Source organism: Prionailurus bengalensis, chromosome C2 (genome assembly GCF_016509475.1).
Source record: "Prionailurus bengalensis isolate Pbe53 chromosome C2, Fcat_Pben_1.1_paternal_pri, whole genome shotgun sequence".
In the NCBI taxonomy this organism is placed as follows: Eukaryota; Metazoa; Chordata; class Mammalia; order Carnivora; family Felidae; genus Prionailurus; species Prionailurus bengalensis.
In genome coordinates this window covers 59,272,699-59,286,974 of record NC_057350.1, presented here as the reverse complement: position 1 = coordinate 59,286,974, position 14,276 = coordinate 59,272,699, and the positions used below count along the sequence as shown (strand labels likewise).

Genomic DNA, 14,276 nt, shown 5'->3' with positions numbered 1-14,276 from the left:
TTCAGTGCTATTAGATTATTTATATAATGTATATTAATATAATGTATAATAAAATTAAATGCAGTGGCATTGAGTCCACTCTCCTTGGAAGAGGGACTGTCTTGTGTAATTCTGTCTTCTTTTGTGGGAATTAACCCCCTTCTGTGCAAGAGGGAGGAATTCAGCCAAGGTCAGAGGCAACCCAAAAATGACTTATGACATGGCAGTGTCCCAGGGGTATTACTGTGTCTCCTCTGTCCCATTTTGGGGTCATTCCACAGCCACTACAGATGGTTGCACAGTTTGTAAAGTGCATGAAGGTTCCTGTTCTAGGAAAAAGTCGGAGCTGAAATTAGGATCAACAATCTGTCTCCCTTGGGGAGGAAGGGGCCAAAGGGAAGAGAGGCAGCTTCTCTCTTGAACCCTGTGCCTGTGGGGCGGGGGGGGGGGGAGTGTGGGGGTGGCGGGGGGCGATGTGCTTATTAGGATCACACTGGGGATGAGCAAGAAAGATGGAGATGTGAGAAGGAAAAGCTACCTAGAAGACAGGAAGGGCTTTTTAAATTTCCCTTTGGAGATTCCTATTCTAATTTGTACTCTCCTGACTTTCTTATCACTTTTGAGTCAGTGCTCCTGCCCTAAGGGGAGGTCCCCAGGACTTTGCTTTGGCCGTCTACTCTTGTCTGGCAGCAACCTTCACTCTGGAATTGCTTCCTTCCTGTAGCTTCATGAGCATCTCAAACTTTCATTATCTTCCTTCCAAATCTTCCAATCAGCCGTATGGACTCTTTGTCTTTAGTGTTTCCTGTTTTAGTCCATTTCAGCCAAACATCTTCCTAATACACTTCACTTGCCTAATAAATGTCTTCCATAATGCCGCTCCTTTACTGAGTCCCTGCAGAGCATCTGCGGTGCTTCCCATGTTGGGCTCACATTTAACCAAAATTCAAGGCCTTCCACAGTCCACCCACACCTACCTTCCTTGATTGCTTCTGGACTCCACCATGAACCTCTACTCCAGCCCCACAGCCTTACCTGCCATCACACGTCTTCACCCTATGCTGCTCTCTCCACTCATAGGGCAACCACTCATCTGCCTCCACTTACCACAATTCTGGCCTTCCTGTCAAGCCCAGCCCATTTCCCACATTCTTAAGGAAGCTTTCCATGTTCACCCTAGGGGAAGTGATTTCTCTTTTCTAGCAAATTTTATGCCATTTAAGGTCTGTGCCTCTCATTTATCAGACATTTCCTTGCACTGTAGTAATGTATGGAAATGTTCTTTATCCCATGAAGAATTATAATGTCTGGAAAGCAGGAACTGTGTCATATTTTTCTGGGTCATCCTTGCTTCCTTCACAAACGTCAAATGAATTATTTCAGAATTGGCTTTGAAATGGGTGTGAATTTGCCTTTTATGAAGTGATGAAAGCAAACATAATAGGGAAAGAGTTCAAGAAAAAATTCCTTTTCCTTCTGTTTGTGGGAGTACTCAGTGAGCTGAGTACCGAAGGAGAAAAATGTACTATAAAATTATATTTAAAAACAATGCTTTGCATAAAAATGATGTGGAGGTGTGACACAAAAAATATTTCTCCCCTTCAAATATCTTTCTTTGGCGCTATTGGGAATTTTCCTGTTTTGCATCTGACTCTCTTTCTTTGTCCAAGTTAAGAATTGGTCCATGTAAGAATAGGGCTGTGGCAGAGTCAGGGCTTGGACACTGCTGGGAAAGCAGTATTCTCCCAGAATGAGGAAAAGTGCCTTGCAAAGCAAAGCCCCAGAAGAAAAGGTGACAGAGCTGGGGAACAATCCCTGGAATGCACATGGGCCTGTACATCCTCCCCAACCTCCCTTGGTCAGTCTGTGATTAGGAACTTCACAAAGTCAAGTGGTCATTCTCTTAGCAGAAAAGTGAGAGTGGTATGAGTAGGCAGGAAGTGAAAGGCACAATCTCTGTTTCAGAGTGAGTAGTCAGCATGGCCTCCAAAGCATCCTCTCCTTGTGGCCCTCCACACTCACTTGGAGCACCTGCTGAATGAGCGTCCTGTTTTTCCAAGTGCCGGAAGGTGTCATACAGGCTGTATTCTGTCCTTATACTTAAGTAATAGGGAAAAGGGAATCAACGCAGACAGATGACGTTTGTGTTGTATTTAGGGTAATTTTTCAAGCCTCAAAATAAATCTAGGGACTTAACTTTGTGTCCGTGATCTTTGAGGTGGTGATTTGCATATCATGCAAACTCCTTTGAGCTGGGTTACTGGGTTCGGTTAGTGTGCAAATGCAGGAGTCCTCTCACACTAACTCTGACTCTAGACACACATAAATATTGTTTTTGCAACCAGTTTCAATTCTTTATCTTGCTTTTCTATTTCAGAACAGACTCAAAATAATTCAGAATACCCTCTAATAAGTAAGTATCAAACTAGTCAAATAAAAATAAGGAAATAAGATTGTTTCATGGTTGAAGAAAGGATAAAAGTTGGATTTTCCTAATGGAGTGAATTTTTTTTTGTATTAGGTTTTCTATGTGGGAACCCTTGTCCCTATTTCTATTCATACCCTCCCCCCAGACAGCTGTGTCTGTTGTTGGTAATGACTTGGCTGCTGTCCTAACCTAAGCAGCAGCTGCAGCATGGATAATGAAGACTTTGTTACCACTCTGTTGTTATCTAAGCACTATTTGCCCAGCTTCAGTAGCTCCTGACCACCTTTACCTTGAACCAAGCATATGAGGAAGAAGGTAGATAACTATGTTAACATATTTAGAAATAAAAATTTGCTGCATAAAATACTTAACATATATACAAAATTAATGCTGTGTGATGCATTCTGATTTTTTTCTATCCTGTTGTGATTCTTATTTTTAATGTTTTTTGTGGTCTATTAAATTGTTTCACGATCGGTCGATTAGTTGCAACCTATCATGGACAAACAGAACATTAACACATGTTAACATTGATCATAGCAATGAGTATAAGCTGTATGCCCAGCAGAGCATATTTGGAGATAACAAGGCTATCTGTAGATAACAAAATTATATAGCATATGGAGATACCAAAGAGTTAGGAGACAACAAAAAGACCTTTGTGTTAAAGAAACTGGAATTTAGTATCAAAAACATGTTGGCTTGGGTCCCAACTACAACTCACTAGCTATCTGACCTTGGGTAAGAGTCTTGGAACAATAACCCTTTTATCAAGGCATGGAACTAGATAAAAATAACAGTTTCCTTACTTTTCTTTAGTGGTGAATATGAGAGTTAAGTAAGACAATGTCAATGAAAGGGCTTGGTGAAGTGCTTTCTGAGAGCTGTTATGGGTATTCTTTTAGAGGGGATCAATCCTAGCAGAATTACAAATTCTTACAAAAGATGAATTTTAACCCAGAGCCACCCACATATGCTCATCAATAAAGCAAGAGGTGGGTGAGAATACTGAGGCCAGGGGTTCTGTGGGAATGCATCCCGGAAGGGAAATAGAGGCATCAGCTGGAAATCTCCTTCATTCAAGTTCTGATGATGCAGGAGGTATTTCCGATCCTGTTATAGCTGAAATTTCCTAACTGTCTTTAGCATTGACTCACATTTCAGATACAACTGGTGCCTCAGGACCACCCTCTCAGGAAGTGACGGCGGACAAACGATGGATGCTTTATAGTTTGCTTCCTTTGGGGGCATTGCCTCTGCTCATTACCTGTTTGTGCCTGTTCTTCTGCCTTAGAAGGCACCAAGGTGGGTTCTACCTTCTATCTGCTGCTTATATGCTACACATTTGGGGGTCAGTTACTAGGGCTGTTTGATTTTTAGTTGGTTCTTGTTTTCTTTCCCATATTCTGCAAGGAGCCATGGATAATGATTTCCTCAGGGACAACATCCTTCCACCAAAAAGACAAATGGATTAATTCAGGTCCCCTCCAGTCATAGAGAGGCATGTTCTCCACAGCACAGTGCTCCAGGCAGGGCCTGTGCTAAAGAGGGCATGTGGCTGGGACTGACCCGTTCCACTTGTGTCTGTCTTAAGTTTATGTGACAAGCAGCTCTTCTAAATTTTAAGGGTAGTGAAAGGGAGGTTGACATAATCTCTCAGGCCAACAAGTCTGCTTTGAGTTAGTTTGTCTCATCCTCTTTTTCAGAGCCACACCACATCATACCACTCATACACGCCCTTGCCTAAATGAAGACTGTATTTCCCAGAAGGAAATTCCTATGTCTGTACTTTCTTTTGCCACCACAAACACAGGCCTGAACTGAACTCTCACCCAAAAGTAATGCATTTGAAAAAATGTGGGTTTGGCTAGGACAAGAGAGGTGTGAAATCTTGGTAACAATTCCCTTCTGCTTGTTTAAGAATTCCTTTGGTGTCCGGAGCAAACACTTAAACATAGTAAGAAAGAGATGTGTAGAGAATTCTGATGCAGCTCTGTTCCAAAACATCCCTGTTCTCTCTCTTTACTTTTCCCGCTCTGCCATCTCCTCCCATCCCAGCTCCCACATGGGCAGCCTCAGGGTAGCTACAGAAACAGAGCTAGACAGAGCAACCCTTTTCTCTGCCACAAGAGAAAGCTTTGTCTGGGCAAAAGTACTTTCGGTGTTTTGTGGTAAGGACTTCCGGAGCCCAGAATATTCTCAGAATACTGAAGGAATCCTCTGTAACCCCCACTTCACATGTGCAACTCCAAGTCTCTTTCGATAGTCCCTCCCTAGCTTTCACCATCTTTCTTGAGGCTGCTTTAGAAAACTTTAGAAAAAGAGGCAGGGATGAATGCTTTGATCTACTATATCTGAAGTGAACTGGGCCATAGGAGATCCTGGCCTTTGTGGGTGAGGGGACAGCAGTGTGTCTGGCATCAGGTATAGAATGTCCCCAGAACAGGATTTCCAGCCTGTTTAAAGTGATACAGTACATCCTGCCCCTTCCTCTTGGATATGCCGTAGGACTCTCCGGAGTCAGAAGGGAAGAGCCAGTGAATGTACACAAACCGAAGTGTATGTGCCTTGTTGGTTCCAGCAAATAAACACGTCAAAACAAATAGCAACGCTGCCACTGGCCTGGGAGGCATCCCACCTCTGCCCCAGAATTTCAACCTAGCAATCTGATTCCAAAACACATATTCTTACCACAACCTTAACTTACAGGGAATTGGGAAATAATTTGGTGTTGTTCTTTACTCTTCTTGGTTTCTTATTTGTCTTTTTGAATTCCAGCAGAAAAAAAGGAGCCTTCTGACACAGCAGGAAGGGAAATTAACCTGGTATGTTCCATGCATCTGTTAAAACAAATGCAATCTATGTTATACCATCTTAATCTTGATATAATATTTTAAATTTAATAAGTCTATGTAACATTTACCCTGTCCCAGGAACTGTTCTAAATGCTATATATAGACTTACTTCTAAAAATGTGGTTATTTTTTTAATGTTTATTTATTGGAGAGAGAGAGAGAGCAGAGGAGGGGCAGAGAGAGAGGGAGACACAGAATCCGAAGCAGGTTCCAGGCTCTGAGCTGTCAGCACAGAGCCCGACACGGGGCTCGAACTCAACAAACTGTGAGATCATGACTTGAGCCGAAGTCGGACACTTAACCGACTGAGCCACCCAGGATGTGTTTATTTTACATTAATCTCCATCTGCAGCAAAGATTCTTCAGAATTCACAAGTCTCACAATAAGTGGCCTTTTGGACGGGCATTAGTGGCAGGGTAGACCTGAAGCAGAAAAGTCAGAGAGTAGCTTGTACAGCCTTGGCTTGCTGTTGGCCTGTGATGTGACTTCAGGCTATTTAAATATTCTCACAAAAACACCTTAAAGTCTTTTGGTAGAGAATTGAGAGTTAATGAAAGAATGAACCATAAATAATCTCATAAATGACATGTGATTTCTTCACAGACTCCCAGCAGCTAAAGAAACATGACCCTAAGTCTAGTTATTATGCAAAAACTCTCATAATGTGTGTGGGCTCATCAAGGAAGAGACCTCTCAGACAAAGCCAAGCGCATTTTGGAAGCAGTGTCGTTTCCCTACAAGTTCTTGGAATCTAAACATAGGCTTTTTATTTGGGGCTCAATGTTGTGTAAATATTGGAACTCAAAAAAAATGGAAGATGAGGCAATACATTTCTGAAAAAATTTTTATGAGGGTCTTCGGTTAAAAACAAATAATCGTAAATGAGGTACTGCAAAGGAACGTGTCTGTGTGTGTGTGTGTGTGTGTGTGTGTGTGTGTGTGCATGTTTCACTGTGGAAGGGTAGAGATAAAGTTGTAGTAACCTTCTCAAAAGTTCCAGAAATACCAAAAGCAGATACAGCCAATAATTTTATGTATAATATTAAATGACACTCAGCATTCCTCACCAGGTTGCCCAATTTTAAATCAAACCAAATACATTCAACTTTGTAAACTCGTATTAAGTTTTTAGTAAGCAGCAGTAGGCATCATTGTGTTGGGTGCTGAAGTTTTGTTTTTTCAAGTAGGAAAATTTTCTTAAATGTTGTTTTCTTTCTTCCTATAGTGAACAACAACGAACTACATTCTGTTACAATCAGGACTGAGATCTATGAAATTATCTAAAACAATAATCTAAATAGTTTCTTGTTTAGATAAAGCCCAGCTTGGTTAAAATGTAGTCATATGTCTTCCTGTGTAGGCTGAACAAATTATTTATGATCTGAAGTTGAATTGAACGGGCTTCTCTATGTGTGCAATTATTTAGGAATTTTGTTTTAAGATGCCTGTGTCTTTTGCAGGAACTCACAGCTTTGGCCCATTTGAGTTGGCCAACATTTCAGAAAATATAGTGATGCCATATTAGATCTTTGAGATTAAAGATTTCTTAGGAAGGGACTTGTATTGAAATCAGTGGCATAGAAATCCAACGGAGAGCAAAGAACTGGTAAAATTATGGCAGGTACATATAAAAGCCGAAATTCTCATCTTATTCGACAATGGTCCCTGGAGTATATAAAAATAGTTAAAATACTGAAAACCCGGAACTGTGTATTTTTTTAAAGTGCTTTGTAAACTGTAAAATGGCATTACAAATATAGAGTAGGATAGTGGCTTTGGCGTTTGTCATCTCTATCCACAGATAGAGCCTTATGGCCTCCACCCACTTTCCTGAGGTCCTACAGGATAGGCTCAGCCACAGAACACCGTGTTTTCTTTTACATCATTCATTCTAACCAAGTTTTCCACAGAAACCAGCCATCTTTTGGGAAGGGAGCCAGGTAACTGAGTTGACAGACTTTTATACAATTGTAAAAGTACAACAGGGATCTTGTTGCTATACTGAGGACTTATGGCTATTTATTAGGTCACATGACAGTTTTCTTCTTCAAAGCTTCTTTGGAGAAATTACCCAGGTTCCTTCGAATTGGGGTTGGGACACTTTTCAGCTGAGCTAAGAGACTGAGGGGGGTAAAGCTATTCCTGCCTCATTCAATCATCCTGCCTTAGAGCTATTTCCTGGGCAGCCACCTCATTGAAGGGTAGCGGTGTACTCAGCATCTAATGCTTAGTTTCTCGGGATAGGGCCAGACGTGCACGTGTGGTAGAATTCTGCCAGGAAGGGGTAGGATATGGGTTACTTCACATAAAAAATAAGGACGATAAAGGACCAGACAGGCATGTAGACTGTCAAGGACTGTGGATCTGATACCTTCACGGAGTTAGACCAAACTTCATGTATGTAAATTGACTGGCAAAATTGTGATTAAAAATTGAATTAACAACTCTTAGAGTTAAAATAATATCTTCATTTTTACCTGGTAATGTCCTTGAATAGTTAGGAGTGGGTAACAAATAACTGAAAAGAGTGAGAAGCATCAGGACACATTTTATTTTAGTTTTTGTAAGTTCACCTCTTTTCCCCTTTTTTTTTCTTAATTTTTAAAAATATTTATTTATTTTTGAGAGAGAGAAAGCACGAGTAGGGGAGGGGCAGAGAGACAGGGAACAGAGGATCCGAAGCAGGCTCTATGCTGACAGCAGAAAGCCTGATGCGGGGCTCAAACTCACAAACAGTGAGATCATGAGCCCAAGTTGGATGCTTAACCGATTGAGCCACCCAGGTGTCCCTCTCTTTTTTTTTTTAAGTTCACCTCTTTCTCAGAAGCTTTAAGATATTTGAATTATTTGGAAGTATAATAATTTTCTTGTGATAATCCAAATATTGTAAAATTTTTCCTGCAGTTAGGCCCTCCTTTTCCAAAATTGAAAGCAATTTCTAATTCCAGGTTTTAAATCATAATAATGTATCTTGGATAACTCGTCATATTTATTCTTTCTGACCCCTTAGAGGGCATCTGTTCTATTTTATTTTTAATCATTTACTTCTAAGCTGTGTTAATGCTATCCATTATCTTATAAGCTGTCTGAAGTTTCTTGTGGTATATTTATGCTTTTCTTATTAATTTGGGCTGAGAGATTGAAAAGTATTCTGTTGGGGCACTTGGGTGGCTCATTTGGTTAAACATGTAGCTCTTGATTTTGGCTCAAGTCATGATCTCATGGTTTGTGGGATGGAGCACCATTTTGGGCTCTGTGCTGACAGTGCTAAGCCTGCTTGGGGTTCTCTCTCCCTCTCTCTACCCGTCCCCAGCTCATGCTCTGTCTCTCTCTAAATAAATAAATAAAACTTAAAGAAAAGTGTTCTGTGACCTCAAAAGTGAACAATAACAAAGCACAAAATAAGTACTTGGGAGGAACATAGTGTTCCTAAGACTTTCATCTTTTAACAAATAAGAATATGCTAAAAATGTGGATGTCAGCAGCAAATGTGAGGAAGAATAAATTATTTCTGGTGGTGTGTTGACTCCATTTAGCATATACTAATAGTTTGCTAATTGTATGCACTACCACATCCTTAAATGGTAGTTAAAACAATCTTTTTTCTCTTATAGGTTGATATTCCCCAGCCCTTTCGGAGTGAGGAAACTGAAGTGGGAACCGGGCAAAATCCCCAAACACTGCTATCAGAAACTGGTACTTATGATAATGACCCCTGGTTCAGGGTCCAGGAAGAGTCTGAAGTTTATTCTAACCCATGTCTGGAGGAAAACAAGCAGGGCATTGTTTATGCTTCTTTGAACCATTCTGTCATTGGAATAAACCCAAGACAATCAAGGAATGTGAAAGAAACACCTACAGAATATGCGGCCATATGTGTGAGGAGTTAAATTCGATCTTGATCTCCAACTGGTGATCACTGAAAGATATGCATGTCAACACCATTACCAAGCCCAACAAAAGGTTAAATAACATTCCTTGACCTGAGAAGCTTCACTTTAAGGAGGTTCATGTTGGTGCTCGGGTCTTAAGGGTTCATAGAACAAATGACTAAAATTTCTCCCCCCAAATTCTGAGGGAACTTTTTATATGACCCCCTTGAACAACAACACAAAAACCTTTCCCTCCAAGACTAAGTGATATTATGAGTAGCAGAGTGGCAGAATATTTAAACGTAGCTACATTTTACCCAATGTACAAAGCTAATATATTTTTTGGAGGATAAGAGACACATGTAAGTAAGAGAGGCTTGTGTTATCTGGCTCAGTTCACTACACTCTCTTGACAAAGAAAGGATGTCCCAATTTGACTAACTAACCATCAACACAGTCATGATAATATGTTTATTTCTGGTCATTCTTCCATGATGAGAAATATTCCTCTGTCCCTCTAATACTGTCTTTTTTTAATGTAAAGAAGTAACTTTAGACTTGATATAAGAAAAGAATGGAAAGCATAAATGGTTCCGTAAAGATGTGGGCTACACCGACTACCGTAGAGCAGATGCTCCCCATACCTGACATGCAAATGGTTTTACATTGTTGAGCAAATATAGGTAGTAGTGGAGCAATTAATGTGTGGTGCATTTATAAACAAAGTTGTGACTCAGTGGTTAGGTCACATGGACTAATGTATATGAATGTGATATAATGCTGCTGAATTAATATACTTGTTGTTTAAATAAACATAAAAATAAGCATCATCGAGCAAATGCAGATTAATGACTTAAACTGCTTCATAGTTGATCTGATAGCAAATGAAAAGAACTATTAATGGAATGGAGAGGGGTGCCTGGGTGGCTCAGTCAGTTGAGCGCCCAACTGCAGCTCAGGTCATGATCTTGCGGTTCATGAGTTCAGGCCCCACGTCAGGCTCTGTGCTAACAAACAGCTCAGAGCCTGGAGCCTCCTTCAGATTCTGTGTGTGTGTCTCTCTCCCCCTCCCCTGCTCATGCTCTGCCTCTCTCTGTCTCTCAAAAATAAATAAATGTTAAAAAAAAAAATGGAATGGAGAAAAGTCTTGAATATTTAGTTGGCCAGCCCAGGTCACCATACTTTCACTAAGCACATCTGTATCTTGCTGTTCTTCTTACTCATTTCTAGGGAAGTCAGGGCAAATCATCCGGAGTGAAGTGGTATAGCTTCATAACAATTCATTAAAAATTTTGTAGTTGCAACCACTTGAGTAGAGCAAAAAGAGATGGGTTCAAACTTTCTGAATTTCCAGAGTACTTGAGTCTAATTATGTCAAAAATAGCCTACAACTTCATTCAACAGCATGAGTCTATTAGGCTTCTCAGGTGCTGCTACTGAAGATTGCAGTAGACCTCTTACAAAGTGAACAGCAAAGGTTGGGATCCATTTGCACAAATATGTGAGCTGCTGCACAAATGAATGTGGGATGTGTGTGTGTGTGTGTGTGTGTGTGTGTGTATAAGGGAGGATAGATGACTTACAGAAGTGGTAAAAAAGACAAACTGACAAAACTGACATTCCATTTCAGTTTCCTAAAAAGTTTAAAATACTACAGCAAATGGATCATTAAAGAAAATGTATGAAAGTAATGTATGAAGTTGCGGGGACAGGAGTATGACATCCCATACAATTTTTTATGCCATGAAGATAAAACTGGGATTCTGTGGTGGAGCTTTCCTCATGTAACACTGGCATTAAGATTTTGCCCATTAGATTGAGATTGTGAGTCACTGTTATCTAGCCAGTATGATATGGCTATACCCGAAATTTTGAGCAATCAGTTCCAGGTAGGCTCTTTCAGCCAAGCTGCATTTATGGGCAATTACGTACAAAAGATATATTAGAATAACTGTTTGTGGTATTCTTAAATATAGAAACAGGAAGTATGGGGAGGATACATTTAGCTGTCCTTATCAGATAAACACACAATGCTGAACAGTTCCTTCATAATTTTTTTAAAATTTAAACAAAATATGTCTGTGTATTATTGAGGATATTCTTAGCATGTCTTATAGTAAAAATAATTTTGGTAAAGATTTCACTTCTATAAATGATTTATTTTTACATTTGTACCATGCTGCCAAAATTCCAAATCATTGATGTTTTTATTCCTTCTTAATAAAAGCTATCAGAGTTATACATGTATTTCCCCCAAGAAATCTACTCAGTATTATTTACATGGTGTATTTAATTAAGGAAATATGAGAAAAAGAATATGTATATAATTTAATGATTTTTCATGAATTTTTTTGACAATTCAGGAGTATTTATTATTAATAGATACAAGCGTCTTATTTCTTTTTTTAATTTCTTATGCAGATTTTCTTTTCTTTTTATTTTTTTTCAATATATGAAATTTATTGTCAAATTGGTTTCCATACAACACCCAGTGCTCATCCCAAAAGGTGCCCTCTTCAATACCCATCACCCACCCTCCCCTCCCTCCCACCCCCCATCAACCCTCAGTTTGTTCTGTTTTTAAGAGTCTCTTATGCTTTGGCTCTCTCCCACTCTAACCTCTTTTTTTTTTTTCCTTCCCCTCCCCCATGGGTTTCTGTTAAGTTTCTCAGGATCCACATAAGAGTGAAAACAGATTTTTCATGAATTTTAAGCTTGTTGATCGTTACCTATAAGAAAGTAAAGTTATTAAAATTTATTTAGAATCAATTTGGTATTGGCTTTTGTACTAAAAACATGTGTGGACATGAAGTAAAAAGTGATTCTCAAACTTTATGGTACAAAAAACAGCCTGAAAAGCTTGATAAACTGTAAACTACCAACTGCTAGCACTAAGAAGTTCTAGTTCAGGAGATCCAGAATACGGTTCTACAATTTTCACAATGAAAGGCATCCCAGGTAATTTAATGCAGGTTTCCCAGTGTAGAGGCTAGTTTGGTATATGTGGTTTATTTGATCAGTTTTGCCTACCAATGAAGACTTTCTAGGCCCCAGAATTGATTCTCTGGCCAGATTATCTCCCCTCCTCTCCCCTCCTTGCCCCTCCTCTCCCCTCCCCTCCTCTTCTCTTCTTTCCCTCCTCTTCTCTCTGTCTCTCAATTTACTTTAGGTTCAGTAAAGTTGAGTGGAAAGTACAGGGAATTCCCATGTATTCCCTGCCCCTGTGCATGCACAGCCTCCTTCATCATCAACATCTTGCACCAGAGTGGTACATGGTACACCTGTTACAATCAGTGTACAAACATTGACACATCATTATCAACCAAAGTCCATTGTTTACATTAGGATTCATTCTTGGTGTTTTAACTCTATTGGTTTTTACAAATGTATGGTGACATGTATCCTTTATTATAGTAATGTACATAATAGTCTCACTTCCCTAAAAATCTTCTGTGCCCTATCTATTTATCCTTCCCTCCCCCAATCTCCTGACAACCACTGATCCTTTTACTATCTCCACAGTTTTGCTCTTTCCAGAATGTCATACAGTTGGAACCATATGTAATCATTGACTTCTTTCACTTAATAATATGCACTTAAGATTCTTCCATGTCTATTTGTGTATTGATACCACATTTATTTCTATTTTTTATTTTTTAATGTTTATTTATTTAGAGAGAGAGAGAGAGAGAGTAAGAGAGAGAGAGGGGGGGAGAGAGAGATCGCACAAGTGGGAGAGGGGCAGAGAGAGAGGGAGAGAGAGAATCCCAAGCGGGCTCTACACTGACAGTAGAGCCAGATGCTGGGCTCAGTCTGAGGAATGATGAGATCATGACCTGAGCTGAAATCAGTTGCTTAACCGACTGAGCCACCCGGGCGCCCCATTGATAGCTCATTTGTTTTTTTTAGCACTGAATAATATTCTATTGTCTGGAGGTAGCACAGTTTATTTATCCAATCACTTACATTTTGGTTGTTTCCAAAAGTTGACAATTATGAATAAAGCTGCTACAGTCATTCGTATGCAGGTTTTTGCATAGATAGACATCAGTTTTTAACTCATTTGAGCAAATACCGTATGATTTCAGGATGGTAAGAGTATGTTTAGTTTTGTAAGAAACTGTCAAAATGCCTTCCAAAGTGGCTGTACCATTCTGCATTCCCACTAGCAATGAAGGAGAGTTCCTGTTGCTCTACATCGTCACTGGCATCTGGTGTTATCACTGTTCTGGATTTTATCCATTTTAATAGGTGTGTCATAATATCTCTTTGTCCTAATTTGCAATTTCCTATTAACAACATATGATGTTGATCATCTTTTTATAGTCTTATTTGCTATCCGTGTATCTTCTTGGCAAAGTATCTATTCAAATCTTTTACACATGTTTTAAATTGGGTTGCTTGTCTGCTTATTGTTGAGTTTTAAGAGTTTATTTGCATAGTTTGGAGAACAATGTTTTAAGAAATACAGCTTTTGCAACTGTTTTCTCCCAGGTTGTGGATTGTCTTCTCATTCTATTAATGGTCATATCATTTATTTGCTTTTTTAAAATATTTCTTAACTTAAAGAGACATAGCAAGTAAGGGAGAGGGACAGGGGGTAAGAGAGAGAATCTTAAACAGGTGCTACACTCTTCACACAGCCCAACTTGGGGGTGGATCCCCTGACCTGAGTCATGACCAGATCATGACCGGAGCTGAAATAAAGGGTCAAACACTCAACAACTGAGCCACCCAGGCACCCCAGAACATTTATTTGTTAAATTTGTTGCAATATTAGACTCTGGGCTTCTTATGGGTGAGATTAGGTTACATTTCTTTTTAGTTTCTTATTAGTTTATTTTTAGTTTCCCAGTTTTTCTTTTTAGTTTCTTATTAGTTTCTTTTTAGTTTCCCAGTGTTTGGCACACAGTAGAATTAAATAGTGTTTAAGGAATGGATGATATTGTTTGTGAAGTGAGTCGTCTAATTCCTTGCTACTCAAAGGATGGTCTTCAAGTCGGTAGCATGGACATCCTCTGAGAACTGTTAAAAATGTAGAATTTCAGTCTTCACCTACTAAATAAGAATCTGCATTTTTCACAAGATCACTCAGATGATTTGTGAAGCTTAGCCTTTATGAACCCACATGTCCCCACCAG

The 14,276-nt window shown here is 39.5% G+C and overlaps 1 protein-coding gene across 2 annotated transcripts in view; it reads left to right on the top strand.

Moving 5' to 3' along the window:
• The window catches only part of BTLA (B and T lymphocyte associated), a 31,850-nt gene extending 21,885 nt beyond the window's left edge, over nt 1-9,965 (top strand). The window contains exons 3-6 of one of the 2 annotated variants that reach the window (XM_043594174.1): nt 2,357-2,392; nt 3,572-3,712; nt 5,189-5,232; nt 8,878-9,965. In XM_043594174.1, the coding sequence (XP_043450109.1) occupies nt 2,357-2,392; nt 3,572-3,712; nt 5,189-5,232; nt 8,878-9,153 (497 nt within the window). In that variant the 3' untranslated portion in view covers nt 9,154-9,965. Of the gene's footprint in view, nt 1-2,356; nt 2,393-3,571; nt 3,713-5,185; nt 5,233-8,877 lie in introns of both variants that reach the window. The other variant, XM_043594173.1, reaches the window with a different exon arrangement.
• Nucleotides 9,966-14,276: the final 4,311 nt, after the last annotated feature.